The 16,593-nt window shown below is 44.3% G+C and overlaps 1 protein-coding gene across 1 annotated transcript; it reads left to right on the forward strand.

Moving 5' to 3' along the window:
- Nucleotides 1-7,310: 7,310 nt before the first annotated feature.
- LOC123159069 (uncharacterized) lies at nt 7,311-13,935 on the forward strand. The gene is made up of 4 exons (XM_044576870.1): nt 7,311-8,551; nt 8,974-9,069; nt 9,192-9,760; nt 13,727-13,935. Exons 1-4 carry the CDS (start codon nt 7,311-7,313, stop codon nt 13,933-13,935), a joined length of 2,115 nt encoding a protein of 704 aa, XP_044432805.1.
- Nucleotides 13,936-16,593: the final 2,658 nt, after the last annotated feature.

The following is a 16,593-nucleotide window of genomic DNA, read 5'->3' on the forward strand; positions in this document are numbered from 1 at the left end:
GTAAAAATAATCTCATATTTATATTCTACTTCATTTTCTAATCAAATTTCATATATAACATGTTCAAATCGGAGTTACAGTTTAAAAGATATGGATGATTTAGAAAAGCATTTGTTTGACTTAAAAATGATCCGCGGATGAATTACCTAAAAGGTCAGGGTTTTTTTTCATAAAATATAAAATAACGGTTCGGGTGAGACTTAAGTCCGGATTGCGGGTTGATTTCAAGGAAACATGGGCTTTTTTGCAAAAAGACGTGACAGACGTACGGGCAGAAGCACTCGTGTTTTATTATTATAGCACAGATGCCCGTGCGTTGCAACGGGAGATTTTTTCCACATATACTCAACCCAATATGAGTGTGGCTAGTCAGTTCAAAATTATTCATTCCTTTAATAAATTTAGCAGGTTAAATCTTAATTCTTTTGAATAATAATGCTCATCTTTTGTTTTGCGATGCTTGGATTAGATGGTGAACTTCAGAAACTCGCATACTAAAAATTAGTCACCATGAACCAGGGTTGGTCGGGTCGAAGAACTCGGTCGCGAAGCGCCTTCGTGTCAGTGCGTGTGACACCTAGATTCTATATTTTATTTGCACATGCTTGTTAGTTAGGGAGACATAAAAAGGTATTAATATCATTAATTTTGCAGATTAATTTATTTTAAAAATGTACCTATCAATATATTAGTAATGAAGCATGCACCATTTGTTTTTATCTTTGATGAGAAGTACTCCCAAAGGAAAAAGGAGACATTGAGTGCATAGTGATTATAACGGAGATTTTTGTGCAGATGCTCAATTGTCCACAGTGCACATTATTAACATGCCTTTATACAAACACTGAATACTCAAAGGTATAACATGCAGGCTTTACAATTGATTACCTTCAGTTAATATATATGATCCGGTCTATTCCATGATTGGGATGCCTTTATACTCAAGCATGCCCCAACGCCAACAATCCAGCTCTAGCGTCCTCCTATTTTTCATTTGTGTCGCTCATTTGCCTCATGCAGGGTACAACCCTCCTCTAGGTAAATCATACCTAAACCGATCAAAGCTAGCATTTTTCGAAAGACAAATAAATACCCCAAAAAAAGAGCATGTGGATGTTGTGCATTGCTCGCAGTGCCACCAACCAAATGCAAAGTGCTAGAGCACAGACACAGGTTTATGGATGAGTGCGCGTCCCCGCTTAAATTATGCACCTGATAGGTGATCCCATAATCCTCGTTTAAAATCATCCTTGTAGTGGTGTGGCGGGACATCCCATCCAGGCAGCCAACCTTCTTCCGCCCTTTGGCCTTCCTTAATTTCAACATCATGATTCGATTCAGCGCAAACCTCTTTTTACCGGTGTCGGGAGGTACCAGCGGACTACACCCAATCACAATGTGCCACCGCATAGAGTATCTGAAAAATCTTTGCAGTATTCTGTTTATTTGGAGCTCGTATTTCTCTATCTTGGGTCCCACCATGCACATGCAAAGGACGCATGCATGGTCCTTTTCTGTGTTTTTACTATTTATGGTACAAACGTTGACATGCATGTCTCTGACATCATCTCTCCTCTCCATCTCCAAATCCATCACTTTTAATTCTCTTTTCACTATTTAAATTGTTCATATCTTCAAAACAAAAATTACATTTTCGAAACCTTTTATATATTTGAACTCCTGGAGCCAAGACCTTTAGAACAAGATCAATCTTGAATATATTCAAACATGTTTAAACTTAAACTTTTGAAATAAGTGAAATCGGCTTTCTGAAAATAGTGAAATATGATTTTAGAATTGAGTGAAACCAATTTTTTTAAATGAGTGAAATATGTTTTTCATACACATGAGACATTTTTGGGTGTAAAATACGTGAAACTTCTTATTTCAGATAAGTGAAATCATTTTTTTAACATAATGAAATGAGTTTTTTGAAATGAGTGAAATCAGTTTTACAAAATTAGTCTAACTAGTTCTTTGAAACGAATGAAATATGTTTTTTCAAATAAGTGAAATCGGTGTTTAAATTGGTCTTTTGAGACGAGCATAATCTGTTTTTGAATGAGTGAAGTATGTGTTTCGGAATAAGTGAGATTAGTGTTTCAAAATGAGTGAATTTAGTTTTTTTTTAAATGAGTGAAATCACCTTTTCGAAACGAGCGAAACCATTTCTTTGAAATGACTTAAATATGTGTTTCAAAATGAGTGATTTTATTTTTTTTGCAATGTCATTTCAGTTATTCAATTCCAATTTCATTTTTTTCACAATGATTGAAACTAATTATTTGAACTCTCAAAGAACTGATTTCAATTCTTCAAAAAAGAAGATTTCAATCCAGTAAAAAATACACTAGCATATTTAAAAAATGGCACTGAACTTAGTATTTTCAAAAGAGTGGCATAAATATATATTTTTGCAATCTCATTTCAGTTATTCCAATTTCAATTTCTTATTTCACAATGAGTGAACCGGTTATTTCAACTATTAAAGAACTGTTTTCAATACTTCAAAAAGAAGATTTAAATCCTTTCAAAAACATATTTCACTATCATATTTTACAAAAGACTGAAACTTAGGGGTTGTTTGGTTCCCAGCCACACCTTGCCACACTTTGCCACACCTAACCTTAGGCAAGTTTGACCAAGTTACGTAGGTGTTTGGTTCTAGCCACACCTAAGGCAAGGATTTTTTTATGAGCAGTGAACCCCACATGTCATAGACACAAAAAGTGTGGCAAGATTCTCTTAGGCAAGCCAAAGTGTGGCTAACAATTTGAACAACTCACCTAAGGCAAATGTGGCAAGTGTGGCAAAATTCATGTGGCAATATATGGCAAAGATAGTCACAATCCAAACAGCCCCTTAGTATTTCAAAAGAGTGAAATCATTCTGTAAATGAGTGAATCTGTATTTTCAAATTAGTGCAATAATTTGTTTGGCATTGGTAAACTTTATTCATTGAAATGAGTGAAATCTATCATTTGCAAATGAGTGTAATGTGTTTTAAACTAGCGAAACAAGTGAAATATATCTTTTGTAACAAGTGAAATCGGTTTCTGGAAACAAATGAAATATGTATTTCAATTGAGTGAGTGTAACGTGTTTTCTGAAATGAGTGAAATGTATCCTATTTAATTGAGTGTAATGTGTTTTCTAAAATGAGGGAAATCTATCTTTTGTAAATGAGTGTAGTGCGTTTTCTAAAACTAGTGAAATGAGTGAAATATGTTTCTTTTCGTTGAGTGAAATATGTTTTCTTGAAATCAGTTAAATAAAATTAGTTGAAATATATCCAGTATTGGTCCTATTTTAAAGTTCCTGGCGCGAGCAATTCAAATCTATAAAAAGTTTCAAAGACGAATAATTATTTCAAAAGTTATGAACTATTCTAACTATCACAATGAAATAAAATACTAGTCTTCATTTTGAAGAGAGAGAATAGTATATGCACACAGCCACTCACCCTTCTCTTCCCTGACACACACCGGTACATCCCGGCTCCGGTAAAATTACTTATTCGTTCGATTCTGCTCCCCTCCTCACATTTTCCTTCCTTATAATATTTACTCTATCACAACCTTCTTCCTCCCTTTAGGAATTCAATATTGCTTCCTTCATACGGCAGTTTATTTCCTTTCTTATTGATTCATGAGACAGCTCCTTGATATCCAGAAAATTAAAAGGCCTATATAAGTTAATAGGATTGCACGTAAGCGAGCGATATGGGACTAATAGACGAATCAAGCTTTCCTTATGTAACATAATAACGTTGGGTAGCTCAGTTGGTCACAACATTAGTTTTATTCTATGAGGTCGCAAGTTTGAATCAGGAAACCGGCAATTATTTTTTCCCTCCCCTGGACTGCACTGGGCCGTTCTTCGTTGGGCCATATCGTACCTTCATTGGCCCACATCGTAGGATGATCGGGCTGCGAGCGACGCTGGACGACCGCAGCACACACACACGTAGTTTTAGTTTTCCGACGGACGAACAATTTCAGTACCAAAAGCTAAAAGTAGCAGCATATTTAGATTCTACAATTTTTCTAATCAAATTTCATATATAACATGTTAAAATCAAAGTTTCGGTTTAAAAGATATTGATAATTTTGTTTTAGATAAAATGTGGATTGATTAACCGAAAAGTCAGGGGGTTTTCTATGAAAACACAAAAAAGATTCGTATGACTTAAATATGAACGGCGGGTTGATTACCTGAAACGTCAGGGGGTTTCTGAGAAAATAAAAAAACGGTTCGATAATGACTTAAAGATGGACTGCGGGTTGATTTGAACAAACTGCAAGGACTTTTTTTTTGCAAAAAAGGGTGACGGGCGACCAGAAACCCTCCGTACTTTATTGTTACTAGCAAAAGAGCCCATGCGTTCCAACGGGTACAAAATGAATTTGACAATTCATACGGTATTTGACAGTTTACCTCCCGTGGTGCAGTATTGAACTATAGCTCCCAATCAGCCGGCTTCTGCCTCGACTTATCTTTCCTTTGCAGCGTGTTTGGTTCGAGGGAATTCGAGATGGGGAATGGGAGTTGAGGGGTGAGGAGATTAAAAGTCCACTGTTTGATTAGAGGGAATGGGAGTTTAAGTAGGAAGGGGAATGAGAGTTGAGGAAGCCAATTCCCACCTATTTCTTCCCAGGGGGTACCCTGTTAATTCGTGAGCAGAGTTTTATCCCACGCTAATTCCCATCATATACCAAACAAGGGAATGGGAGTAAAAATTTACTTCCCATGACTAATCCCTTCATAAACACCCTTGTGCAAACTCCCATTCCCCTGCCTAAGTGTTTACCAAACAGGATGTTGGTGTAAAATTGTTGGGCATTCGGCAGCCATGCAACACTCATCCTGGAGAAACAAATAAAAAATGATACCCCCCTCCTACCGAAAATTAGGAGGTAATAGCACCCCAGGTACCCTAACTTGCACCTCATGTGATGATTTAGTACCAAACTTGCAAAACTTGACTCCACCATACCTCAACTTGCACCTCATGTGATGATTTAGTCCCAGGCCAATGAGAACTCGACAATTGGCAGCCAGGTGGCTGGACCGGTCAGCGCACGTACTTTTACACAAAACCCCCTGCCGTTTCCTTTAATCAACCAGAGGCGAATGACGGCAAGAGGGACGGCGGAGATCAACCGGAGCAGGTCAGCGCACGACGCCCCGACCTCCTCTCCATATCCCTCGTCTTCTCTCTTTGGAGCAGGAGCTCCGCAGCCATGCCGCGCCGCCGTCGTGGAGAGGAGAGCCTCGCCGCGCCCGGATCCGCTTCCTCAACCTCCCATGGCTCAGCTCTCGCGGGGTAGGCTGTTGGTTGTCGCCGACGACCCATGGGGCGGCGATGCTCGACGTCTCCTCCCGGTCAAGCGGAGGCAGCGGCGCGGGTAAGGGGGGCGGCGGGGGCGGAGATTTTGGCTGGATCCGGCGAGGAGGCGGGGTACCAGAGGTTGGGGAATGCAGATCAAGCAGCGGAGATGCTCCGGCGTCGAGCAGGAGCGGCGGCGTGACGAAGGAGAGAGAGAGAGAGGTTAGGGGAGGGAGGGAGAGAACGACGGGAGACAGAGAGAGGGAGCAGTGGAGAGGTTCCTGGTGAGGCGGCCGTGTCCTAAGGGCAGCGGGGAGGCGCGGTTGGAGGAGCTAGCCATGGCCGCCGTCGCGCCCGAACTCGATCTGGAGCTCAGCAATGGTCGCGCCTCCATGTGGTTATTAATTACTAGTTTACTGTTGGATGGGTCACTGTCAAATGGTCCATGTGGTCAGATCAGTGTAAGTTACTAATTGGTTTAGATTTAAAGTCAATGACTAAATTTATAAAAAAAAGTTTGAAAAAACTGAGAAAATTATTGAGATTGACATGTGGGCCCTACATGTCATAGTGGTCAACATAACAGTCAATCTAACGGAGTTGGCTACTGTGCCACATCAACGCTTACGAGTGGGCCCAACCTGTCAGAAAGGGGTTTAGACGAGCCGAATCGGGCACTTACCAGACATGGTAGTTTTTAGTCAAATATTAGTAGAAAAATGATAGTTTTCGGCACAAATTTGTAAAGTGGTAGTTTGTAGGTACGGTTGCATGAAATGTGGTCATTTTTTTTAAATACTCGATATAGAAGTACCGTCCTGAGGCAGATGACGTTTTGTTGTTGTTGCTACAATTAAAATATTTGGGTGTTGGTCGGAGCTATATTTTAGATTTTCTTTTTTTAGCACGTTTGTTGCTCATGTCATTAACAAGATAAGCATCTATCCTGGTTGAGTTATGCGGTCGGCGCTGTCCATTGCGTTGGTACGTGGCTCTGGCTATGTGTGCACACCCAAATCCTCACCGGCAACGTGCGTGACAGCCTGCATCTTTCGGGCCTTTTCGCCAGATCCAAAGGAACAAGAGTCGATCATCGGAGCAGATTTTGGATGTACGTACGCCGATGCAGATTTGTCCGCTAAACATCCTGGCTAGCTTACTTGCACCACACCGCACTCTACTACGTGAACATGTACAACCGGAGTGAGAGTGGACCACAGCTGTGTGCTCATACATGCAAATTGACAACTCACCGTATGGTTATAGCTTAATTTCGACGCACCCAGTTTAGCTAAACAATAAAACCCGTCACATGACCAGGCGGCTCCTTCCTACGTGGCGTGCATGGGGCCAACGCAGGACATCTGCGTGAGTGACTAGTCACACGTGTGTATAGTATACACACTCACCCTTCGAAAAAATGTGTGCATACACACGTTATTTTGCTTACGTGGACGGCAGCAAACTACCCCCCGGCCTCTTCTAGAATGCTCTCACTCACTGAAAGCACCTTTGGGCTTTGGCTAGCACGAAGCGAGAGGAGCAGTGAAGCGCCAACAACCACCTCCCGGTCGCCACCATTTCTTCTGCTGCAGTTTCTTGTCGCGTCGCGCGGGGTGTTTGGTGGTGGATTGTTTTCTGCAAAAGTGCGTGTTGATTAAAGGAAACGGCAGGGGGTTTTGTGTAAAAGTACGTGCGCTGACCGGTGGCTGCCAATTGTCGAGTTCTCATTGGCCTGGGACTAAATCATCACATGAGGTGCAAGTTGAGGTATGGTGTAGTCAAGTTTTGCAAGTTTGATACTAAATCATCACGTGAGGTGCAAGTTAAGGTACCTGGGGTGCTATTACCTCGAAAATTAGGTAGAGATTGGAGGAGATTCCGGTACGCCCAAGCAGTCCGTATGTGGAAAAGGCTAGGCCCGAACGGCCCATTGCTATGCTTATTTATAGAAATCGAATCCCAAGGGAGAAGCTGCAAGATGGCGACGGGCGACACGGAGAAGGAGGAGGCGGCGGCCAGCGCCTGCACCCTGTACCGATGCATCTGCTGCTGGCATCGTCTCTGCTCTCCCCGTATCCCGCGCGTCGTCCCCGGCAGGGACTTCGTCTGCATCCCGGCTGGCGCGGATGACAGCCCCGCGTGGTCGCTGCTCGTCGGCCTCCTCTCCGCATCCATCCCTATGATCTTCGAAGACAGCCTCCTAGGCCTGCACCGGTTCCGCGTCGCGCGATCCGGTCGAATCCTCGGCCGGAGCGACGATGCCCTCGACACCCTGTGCACCGTCGAAACCACCAAGGGCTGCAGCGGCATCGCCAGCGCTACCGCCGCGCTGACCCCCGACGGCCGCTCGCTATGCCTCTTCTCCGAGCATCTGGATCCCGGCAAGTACTCGGCGACCCCACGAGCCCAGCAGCTGCGGCTCGCCCAAGAAGCCACCGCCATGTCCGAGCTGCCTCGCCTGCCGCAGGACACTTGCATGCATTGCCGCCCCGTCTCGGCCGCCGGCCACCTCTGGGCTCCATACGTCTACTTGGAGTATGTAGGCAAGTGCGTCCTCGGGATGCAACGCTTCCGCAAGGACGCTGACCGGTGGGAGCAGGCCGGGGACACCTTCCCCTTCCACTACAAGAGCCAAATGACCAAACTGTGGAATGGCGACTTCTTGCAGGGATGCGCCGTTCTCCCCGACGACACCATCTTGGTGTCGCTGCGACCAGCTCAGGGCGTCTTCTTAACCTTCAATTGCTCCGATTGCACCTGGACCGTGGTCACCACCTCAGAGAACACACAGACGGCCTACGTTCCCATCCTGGGCCCTGGTGTGTACATACAAGGAGATGATGAGAAAGATGATGGCGGCGCCGTCTACTTCCTCGTGACAATCGCGTCTATGCCTACAAGCTGCGCTATTTACCAGGACCAGGAGGATCAGCGAAGAAAGCTCAAGCTGGAGCCGCCTACCACTATCGACTCTGACTGTCCTTTCTACGATGAAGGCTATGGTTTCCTCGCGCACCTGGGCGGTCGACTCATGTGCTCCGTCTGGATCGGGGTGGACCTCCAGTGCTCATGTGACCATCTGCACGCCATCATCTCCACCTTCAGAGTTAGACCAACCAGCGCTCGGCAGAAAGGCATCGATATACTGCATTCCACCTGCCGCCTCTTGGATGTGCTCTCTGTTGGACTACAACCGACCCATGAATTCTGCTTCCTACAGTAAGTTCGTTGATGCATTATTATTTGTTTTGTGTTTGTTTGCATAGTGCGTTAGTATTAGTTACTCCCTCCGTAAAGAAATATAAGAGCGTTTAGATAACTATTTTAGTGATCTAAACGCTTTTATATTTGTTTACAGAGGGAGTACTTATTAGTACATGCTCTGAAAAGAAGGCAAATAAAATTTGTCTGATGTGAAACAATGCAAAGTTTGTACCCAATTTTTTGGAAAAAAAAACTATCAAGAACTACGGTACCAAATTATATGAAATTCATATCATTAGGCACATAATAAATATGTTTTCATATTGTATTTAGTAAGTATTGTAGTTATTAATGATTTTTTTCCCACAAACATGGCCAAAGTATGTGCCGTCTAACTTCCGAATTGTTTCTGATCTTTCTTGTCACATGTCAACTAGGGAGTATGAGGACCAGAATGGCATGCCGCCTGCAATGCTGGAGTATCCAACCAGCTCTCCCGTCATAGAATCCTCCAAGATGCTTGATTGTTGCAGGTTTCAATCTCCCAAAGTCTCATTTATTTTAACCAAGCTTACATACTTCAAATATAGTTATACTCGCTTTATTCTAAGCATTTTGTGCAACATATTAATGTCCTACATGACATATTGTGCAGCAATTTTCTATCTGTAAAGCCGGGACATTACGAGTTTGAGGAGCCTCCTGAGGACCCAGCAGTCCAGATCAACAAGGACCTATATATTATTTGCGAAGCTCACTTGCAGACAATTGTGTATGTTGCCAAAATAGAGAACGGAAGGGTTGGATCTCATGATAAACTACTCACGCAAAAGCATGCTCTGGTCTTATCTTACGACACTGATGATTATTACCTTGTTCGGTATCGGTCTCCCCCGTGGCACCTCATCTTCAGCAGCCGCAGCTCCGGTGTATATGCTGTCTCTAACACACAAGATGGCATAGATGCATACGGTCCAACTGAGGAGTCCAAGTTGTTTCCATGCACGGAAACTCCTGCTCCTGACCCTTTCTCTATGGTTCTTGAGGTTGGTAACAGGATCGTCGCGCTGAGCGAGACTCTCGGTGTTTCCTACCACGATGGATCCAAATGGGTGTGTTGCAGGCACCGCGCAGATGAATCTCTTGCTTTGAACAGGAAGGTTGCCCTGTCCGGATATGCGGTCCTGGGTGACAATTCCTTCATGGTTTCGGAGGCCGGCACAGGTTCGCTCCTTATGTTCGACCTGCGTTCCGAGAGATGGAGCGTTGTGCGGCGTGCTTCTGCTTCGTGCCAAACCCAAATGTTGAACGGGAGATCTGTGTTTGTTGATGGTTTCATCGACACATGCACAATGGGGGGCATTCTCGTGTATGAGCTGGTTGATCAGCAAGACGATGGTATGGAGCTTGGGGAGCCCCCCCCCACCCCACACACACACACATCTTTAACCCGGTCAATTGTTCAAAAAGGCATAACACCAGCTTCATATTTCTCGCTTTTGCCAAGTCATGCTCCATAAAGATTAACTTTCACAAAAGCGAGTTGTTTTGTTTTGATAGAGCCAATGATGAACAAGAGGCTTATAATGGGTGCGAGTTGGGGGCTTTACCTTTCACTTACTTAGGTATACCAATCCACCACCGTAAGCTGACAAATAGAGAATGGCACTGCATTGAGGACCGATTTGAGAAGAAACTGAGTTGCTGGAAGGGCAAGCTTATGTCATACGGAGACCGATTAATTCTGATAAATTCAGTACTCACGAGTATGCCTATGTTTCTCTTATCGTTCTTCGAAGTCCCAGTTGGAGTCAGGAAAAGACTGGACTTCTATCGATCGCGATTCTTTTGGCAGGGTGATGAACTAAAAAGAAAATACCGTCTAATTAAATGGGATATCATCTGTAGACCGAAAGACCAAGGGGGTCTTGGTATTGAGAATCTTGAAGTTAAGAACAGATGCCTTCTCAGTAAGTGGCTGTGGAAGTTATCGAGTGAGACTGATGCCACTTGGGCGCAAATCCTCCGTAGCAAGTATCTTCAGACCAAAACTTTGTCTCAGGTGACAGTAAGGCCGACTGACTCGCCTTTCTGTAAAGGGCTTATGAAAGTCAAACAATCCCTGTTTAATAGGACAAAGTTTACTATTGGTAACGGTGCTAGTACGCAATTCTGTGAAGATACTTGGCTCGGAGATACACCCTTAGCCATTCAATACCCGTCTTTATATCGTATTATTCAACGACACGAGGTGTTTGTTGCAACGGTATTTCAATCTATCCCCCTTAATATTCAGTTTAGAAGGACGCTAGCGGGCAATCGTTGGGAAGAATGGCTACGTCTAGTTAGTAGACTGATGGAGGTTCAGCTTTCTCAATAACCCGATGAATTACGCTGGAAGCTAACTAGGTCTGGAGTATTTACCGTTAAATCAATGTATATTGATGTTATCAATTCGAGCTTCATTCCTAGATCCAAACATGTTTGGGCGGTCAAAGTCCCTTTGAAAATAAAAGTGTTTATGTGGTTTCTCCATAAACAAGTTATTTTAACCAAGGACAACTTGACAAAGCGTAATTGGACAGGTCCTACTAGGTGTAGTTTCTGTGATCGGGATGAGACGATCAAACACCTTTTTTCTTGATTGCCCGCTAGCCAAAGTTCCATGGCGAACGGTCCATATTGCTTTTAATATTACTCCACCGAGTTCTGTCAACACATTATTTGGGACGTGGCTTAACGGGATAGAGCCCGACTTAGCGAGACATATTCGCGTAGGAGTGTGCGCCTTGCTGTGGGCAATCTGGAATTGCAGAAATGATTTGGTTTTTAATAGGACAACATGCATTCATTTTTTTTCCGAGCCACGGCGTTGATCCGTTCGTGGTCGCTACTCACTCCGACGGAGGCCAGGGAGCATTTCGTTACGCTGGGAGATGGTAGCTCGGGATATCTTCAACCGGTTTGGATGGCGGTCATGTTGGGAATCGTAGCATAATTTTAAAATTTTCCTACGCTCACCAAGATGCATCTATGGAGTCTACTAGCAACGAGGGGAAAGGAGTGCATCTACATACCCTTGTAGATCGCGAGCGGAAGCGTTCCAATGAACGTGGATGACGGAGTCGTACTCGCCGTGATCCAAATCACCGATGACCGAGTGCCGAACGGACGGCACCTCCACGTTCAACACACGTACGGTGCAGCGACGTCTCCTCCTTCTTGATCCAGCAAGGGGGAAGGAGAGGTTGATGGAGATCCAACAGCACGACGGCGTGGTGGTGGATGTAGCGGTTCTCCGGCAGGGCTTCGCCGAGCTTCTGCGCGCGAGAGAGAGGTGTTGCAGGGGAGGAGGGAGGCGCCCAAGGCTGTGTCTTGCTGCCCTCCCTCCCCCCCCCCTTTATATAGGCCCCTTGGGGGGCGCCGGCCCTAGAGATAAGATCTCATGGGGGGGGGCGGCGGCCACAAGGGGGGAAGGGGTTGCCTTGCCCCCCAAGGCAAGGGGGAACTCCCCCCCAGGGTTCCCAACCCTAGGCGCAGGGGGGAGGCCCAAGGGGGGGGGGGCGCCCCAGCCCACTAAGGGCTGGTTCCCTTCCACTTTCAGCCCACGGGGCCCTCCGGGATAGGTGGCCCCACCCGGTGGACCCCCGGGACCCTTCCGGTGGTCCCGGTACAATACCGGTAACCCCCGAAACTTTCCCGGTGGCCGAAACTGGACTTCCTATATATAATTCTTCACCTCCGGACCATTCCGGAACCTCTCGTGACGTCCGGGATCTCATCCGGGACTCCGAACAACTTTCGGGTTTCCGCATACATATATCTCTACAACCCTAGCGTCACCGAACCTTAAGTGTGTAGACCCTACGGGTTCGGGAGACATGCAGACATGACCGAGACGCCTCTCCGGTCAATAACCAACAGCGGGATCTGGATACCCATGTTGGCTCCCACATGTTCCACGATGATCTCATCGGATGAACCACGGTGTCGAGGATTGAATCAATCCCGTATACAATTCCCTTTGTCAATCGGTATGTTACTTGCCCGAGATTCGATCGTCGGTATCCCAATACCTTGTTCAATCTCGTTACCGGCAAGTCTCTTTACTCATACCGCAATGCATGATCCCGTGACTAACGCCTTAGTCACATTGAGCTCATTATGATGATGCATTACCGAGTGGGCCCAGAGATACCTCTCCGTCACACGGAGTGACAAATCCCAGTCTCGATCCGTGCCAACCCAACAGACACTTTCGGAGATACCCGTAGTGCACCTTTATAGTCACCCAGTTACGTTGTGACGTTTGGCACACCCAAAGCACTCCTACGGTATCCGGGAGTTGCACGATCTCATGGTCTAAGGAAAAGATACTTGACATTGGAAAAGCTAGCAAACGAAACTACACGATCTTTTATGCTATGCTTAGGATTGGGTCTTGTCCATCACATCATTCTCCTAATGATGTGATCCCGTTATCAATGACATCCAATGTCCATAGTCAGGAAACCATGACTATCTGTTGATCAACGAGCTAGTCAACTAGAGGCTTACTAGGGACACGTTGTGGTCTATGTATTCGCACATGTATTACGATTTCCGGACAATACAATTATAGCATGAATAATAGACAATTACCATGAACAAAGAAATATAATAATAACCATTTATTATTGCCTCTAGGGCATATTTCCAACAGGTAATGTAATAGGATAGGCAATTAGTTTATCTATCTCTAATCTTTGCCAGCCGGTTGTGGCGTCCTCTTTTTGGCTAGTTTGTATTCTAGCTCTTCTAGCTCTGCGTGAGCTCCTTTTATTGTCTTTTGGAGACTTTTAGACCTTTAGACTTGTTTGGAACATATTTATTTGTTTAATAAGAGGGCCGTATGCATCGTTCTGATGCAGAGGCCGGAGAATCCCCCTTTTCAAAAAAAAAAATGGAGCTTGGGGAGCCTGTCCTCTTGCAGTTCTCATGGCAGTTGTCAGAGTGCAGGGTTTGGGACGCTGAAAGGATGTGCTTGGATTGTGCTGACAAAGACAAGATCCCTGATGCGATTGTATTCTGTGTGGTGCAAGGTGATTGATTATATCTCACTTCATCGCTCCCTTTGTATTTAATTAATTTCGTTAGTTCTTGAAAGATATATTGCTATTTAATGCTTTTGTGTTTTCTACTATGTTATAGGTGAATTTGGTTGTTCAAAAAACCTTCCTGGCAACCTTTCTCGCAGCCACGATGTACACATCACAACTGTTCAGGTGAAGACTGAAAGAACACACGGAGGCAAAAGGAGGCCAGAGAGAATTGACCATGTGGATATCAGCACGTGTTTCATCGAGCATGATGCAGCACTGGTCTGGACCAAACGTTGTTTTGCGGTTGAGTCTTCCTGATCTCTAATGCACCGTGAAGTCGCCCGCACTGCGTGTGTTCACAAAAGCACTATCTTAGCTTCTTCTTCATTTTTCCGGGAAAAAGCCTATCTTGGCTTTCCACTTGTACGTACGTGTCATGAATTATACTATACTATGTAGAGATCTCATTTCCTTATACCCATGAAGACCGCTGACTATGTGGTCCATTCTGCTCCAAAATACTTCCTTTGCAAATTTTTGTAAGACGTTTTTATCACTACGAGGGAGTAACTGAAATTCTAGGATTATCGTAAGACAAAGCTTTTCAGGTTTGGCCAAGTCTACAAAAAAGCCACTAAGATCCACACCATCAAATATATATAATATAAATATGTAGTTCATAATGAATCTAATGAAATATTTTTTACTATAGATGTTGATATATTTTTATATAAATTTGGTAAAACTTAATGAAATTTGATTTTGAACAAACCTAAAACCCTAATAATTTTCGAACGAAGGGACTAAGCGCATCTCCAGTCTATGCCCGTTCCACTGTCCATGCCAATTTTTCCATCTAACAACCTCCTATACTTAGGCTAGGATTGTCTGGACTTCCATAATATGCTCATCGCTGAAAATCCTGAAATAAATCCAGGAATAAATGCGAGTACCAGGATTTGAACCTGGTGGGCTGGGGTTACCACAGTCCATAGTCCCTCTAACCATCCAACCACAGGTTGGTTCTCGTGCCTACTTTTCCTTTTTTTTTTGAGGAAAACGTGCCTAATTTTCCTAAGCATGATAGTTATGCACATCAATCATTAGCAAGAGTTGCTAGGGAGCAGCTCTCGTCCATGTAAGCCCAACGAAATAGCATAGCCCACTTGTCGGGCCCGTGTTTGTGAGGTTAAGTAGCTGTGCACATGAGTGATTGGGTGAACCCCCTCAGAAAAAAAAGAGTGATTGGGTGAACAAACTAGAACCTTAAACATGAATAGGTAATTGCCCATGTGTTACAACAGACGCATACATATTATAGTGGTTCAACGCTAATTATATCTGACATATGTCTTACACCCACTATATTCTGGGTTTTTATAAGATTTAATTTGATTTCAGTATGGGTAAGGAATGCAAAGAAAGTTTTGATTTAGTTGAGGTTTTGGTAAGATTTGATTTATTTGAGATTTTGGGAAAATTTGATTTGATTTGATTTAGTTAATGCGGGGTGTGATTTTGGTAAAATTTTAATTTGCTTTTGATTATTCCAAGTTACTCTATTTATGTTAGGTTTAATTTGTGCAACATCGATTGAGAGCACCAAAAAATCAACAAAAAACCAAAGAGAGGGTGAGGGGTGGGTGGGGGGGGGGGGGGGGTGAGAAAATCCGAAGGATAAGGGGAGGTGAAGGAAACAACTCATAGAGTTTTCTTTTCGTGTCTTCCCCTATCCCTCTTGCTCTCCCGATCCCAATATCTCATCCTGTAATAGATTTGTGTATATCAGAGTTTATCAATCGTGATCCGAGGTGTTACACATATCAAGCCTGAGTAAAAGTTTACCCCGTATAGAGAGATTTTGCAGTCCCGCACACAATCTACCAGATACATACTGCAGGAAGACATTTTTGGGAAGGCAATAAATGTATTTATTACTCATTGTGAGGCATCACATTACATCAAATTAATAGGAAAAGATTTTTCGGGAAGGAAACCCGGCCCCGGTGAATCAGATAAGACTGGCAGTAACAAACATAACGCATGTCTGCCTATATATACGCATCGACATCAACCGCGGCCCAAATCATCCTCTGAGTAGTACGCACTCTCAACTTATTTGACGATCTTGAACCACCTGCGCGCGCACGAATGGCGAACTACTACATGAAGCCGGCCTTCCAGTTTCTGGTGCTTTTCCTGGTTCTTCTCGGATGCTTTGCGTCTCGCGCTCAGAGTAAGTTGACACTTCCCAAATCGAAAATATGTGCCGCGCAGTGTAGTTTTTCAGGGGCGCTGCGCATTTCCTCTCTTATGCTAGATACATGACCTGTCTACATCGGCATATGCTGAGGTTCTTAATCTTGGGACTATTTTGCAGGTCAAGGGCATGGACCGGACATATTCTCATGCGAGAGGCAGTTGATGCGGCCATGCGACTTGTGTTACTGCTGCTTGTATGGCAACAATAAGGGAGTGTGCTATGCAACTGATGTGGACTGCAGGCTGGCTTGCCCTCCGCCTAAATTCACCCTACCATGAACCTGAACATTTTTTTTGTAATGTCTCTCATGTAGTACGTCTGTACTTCTTACCCCATACTCTGAAGAATAATTGGCAGAATCAACTGATGTCATATGCGTGTGTGCTTATCTGTTTGCACTACCTTTTCCGTTGAAAAAAATCCGTTCCCAGTTTGCTGAAGCACAAACAGCGAGACCCTAATTCATGTGTATAGACGGCCTGATCTTTCACGTCGACTCTTGATCAGCAGTTCTCCTCCCTTTTTCTTAGCAACTGGCGATGTGATAAACAACCCTCCATCATTAAATATCCATGATGGAAAAATCACTGATAATGCACACGATCTGACCGCCTTTGACTCACGTTTTCTGTATATTTGCATAACTCACATATAAATTAGTCTCATACTTATCGTACATAGGCACTAGTTGGGCGGAGACCATCTTGTGTGCC

The sequence above is a fragment of the Triticum aestivum genome, chromosome 1D, assembly GCF_018294505.1.
Source record: "Triticum aestivum cultivar Chinese Spring chromosome 1D, IWGSC CS RefSeq v2.1, whole genome shotgun sequence".
Taxonomy (NCBI): Eukaryota; Viridiplantae; Streptophyta; class Magnoliopsida; order Poales; family Poaceae; genus Triticum; species Triticum aestivum.

Bases quoted from the DNA above. Each gene is read 5' to 3' on its own strand.
- LOC123159069 (XM_044576870.1), top strand. From the start codon at position 7,311: ATGGCGACGGGCGACACGGAGAAGGAGGAGGCGGCGGCCAGCGCCTGC. The intron at 9,070-9,191 runs GTTTCAATCTCC...CATATTGTGCAG, and splicing joins AAGATGCTTGATTGTTGCAG to CAATTTTCTATCTGTAAAGC. The intron at 9,761-13,726 runs GTTCGCTCCTTA...ACTATGTTATAG, and splicing joins GGTTTCGGAGGCCGGCACAG to GTGAATTTGGTTGTTCAAAA.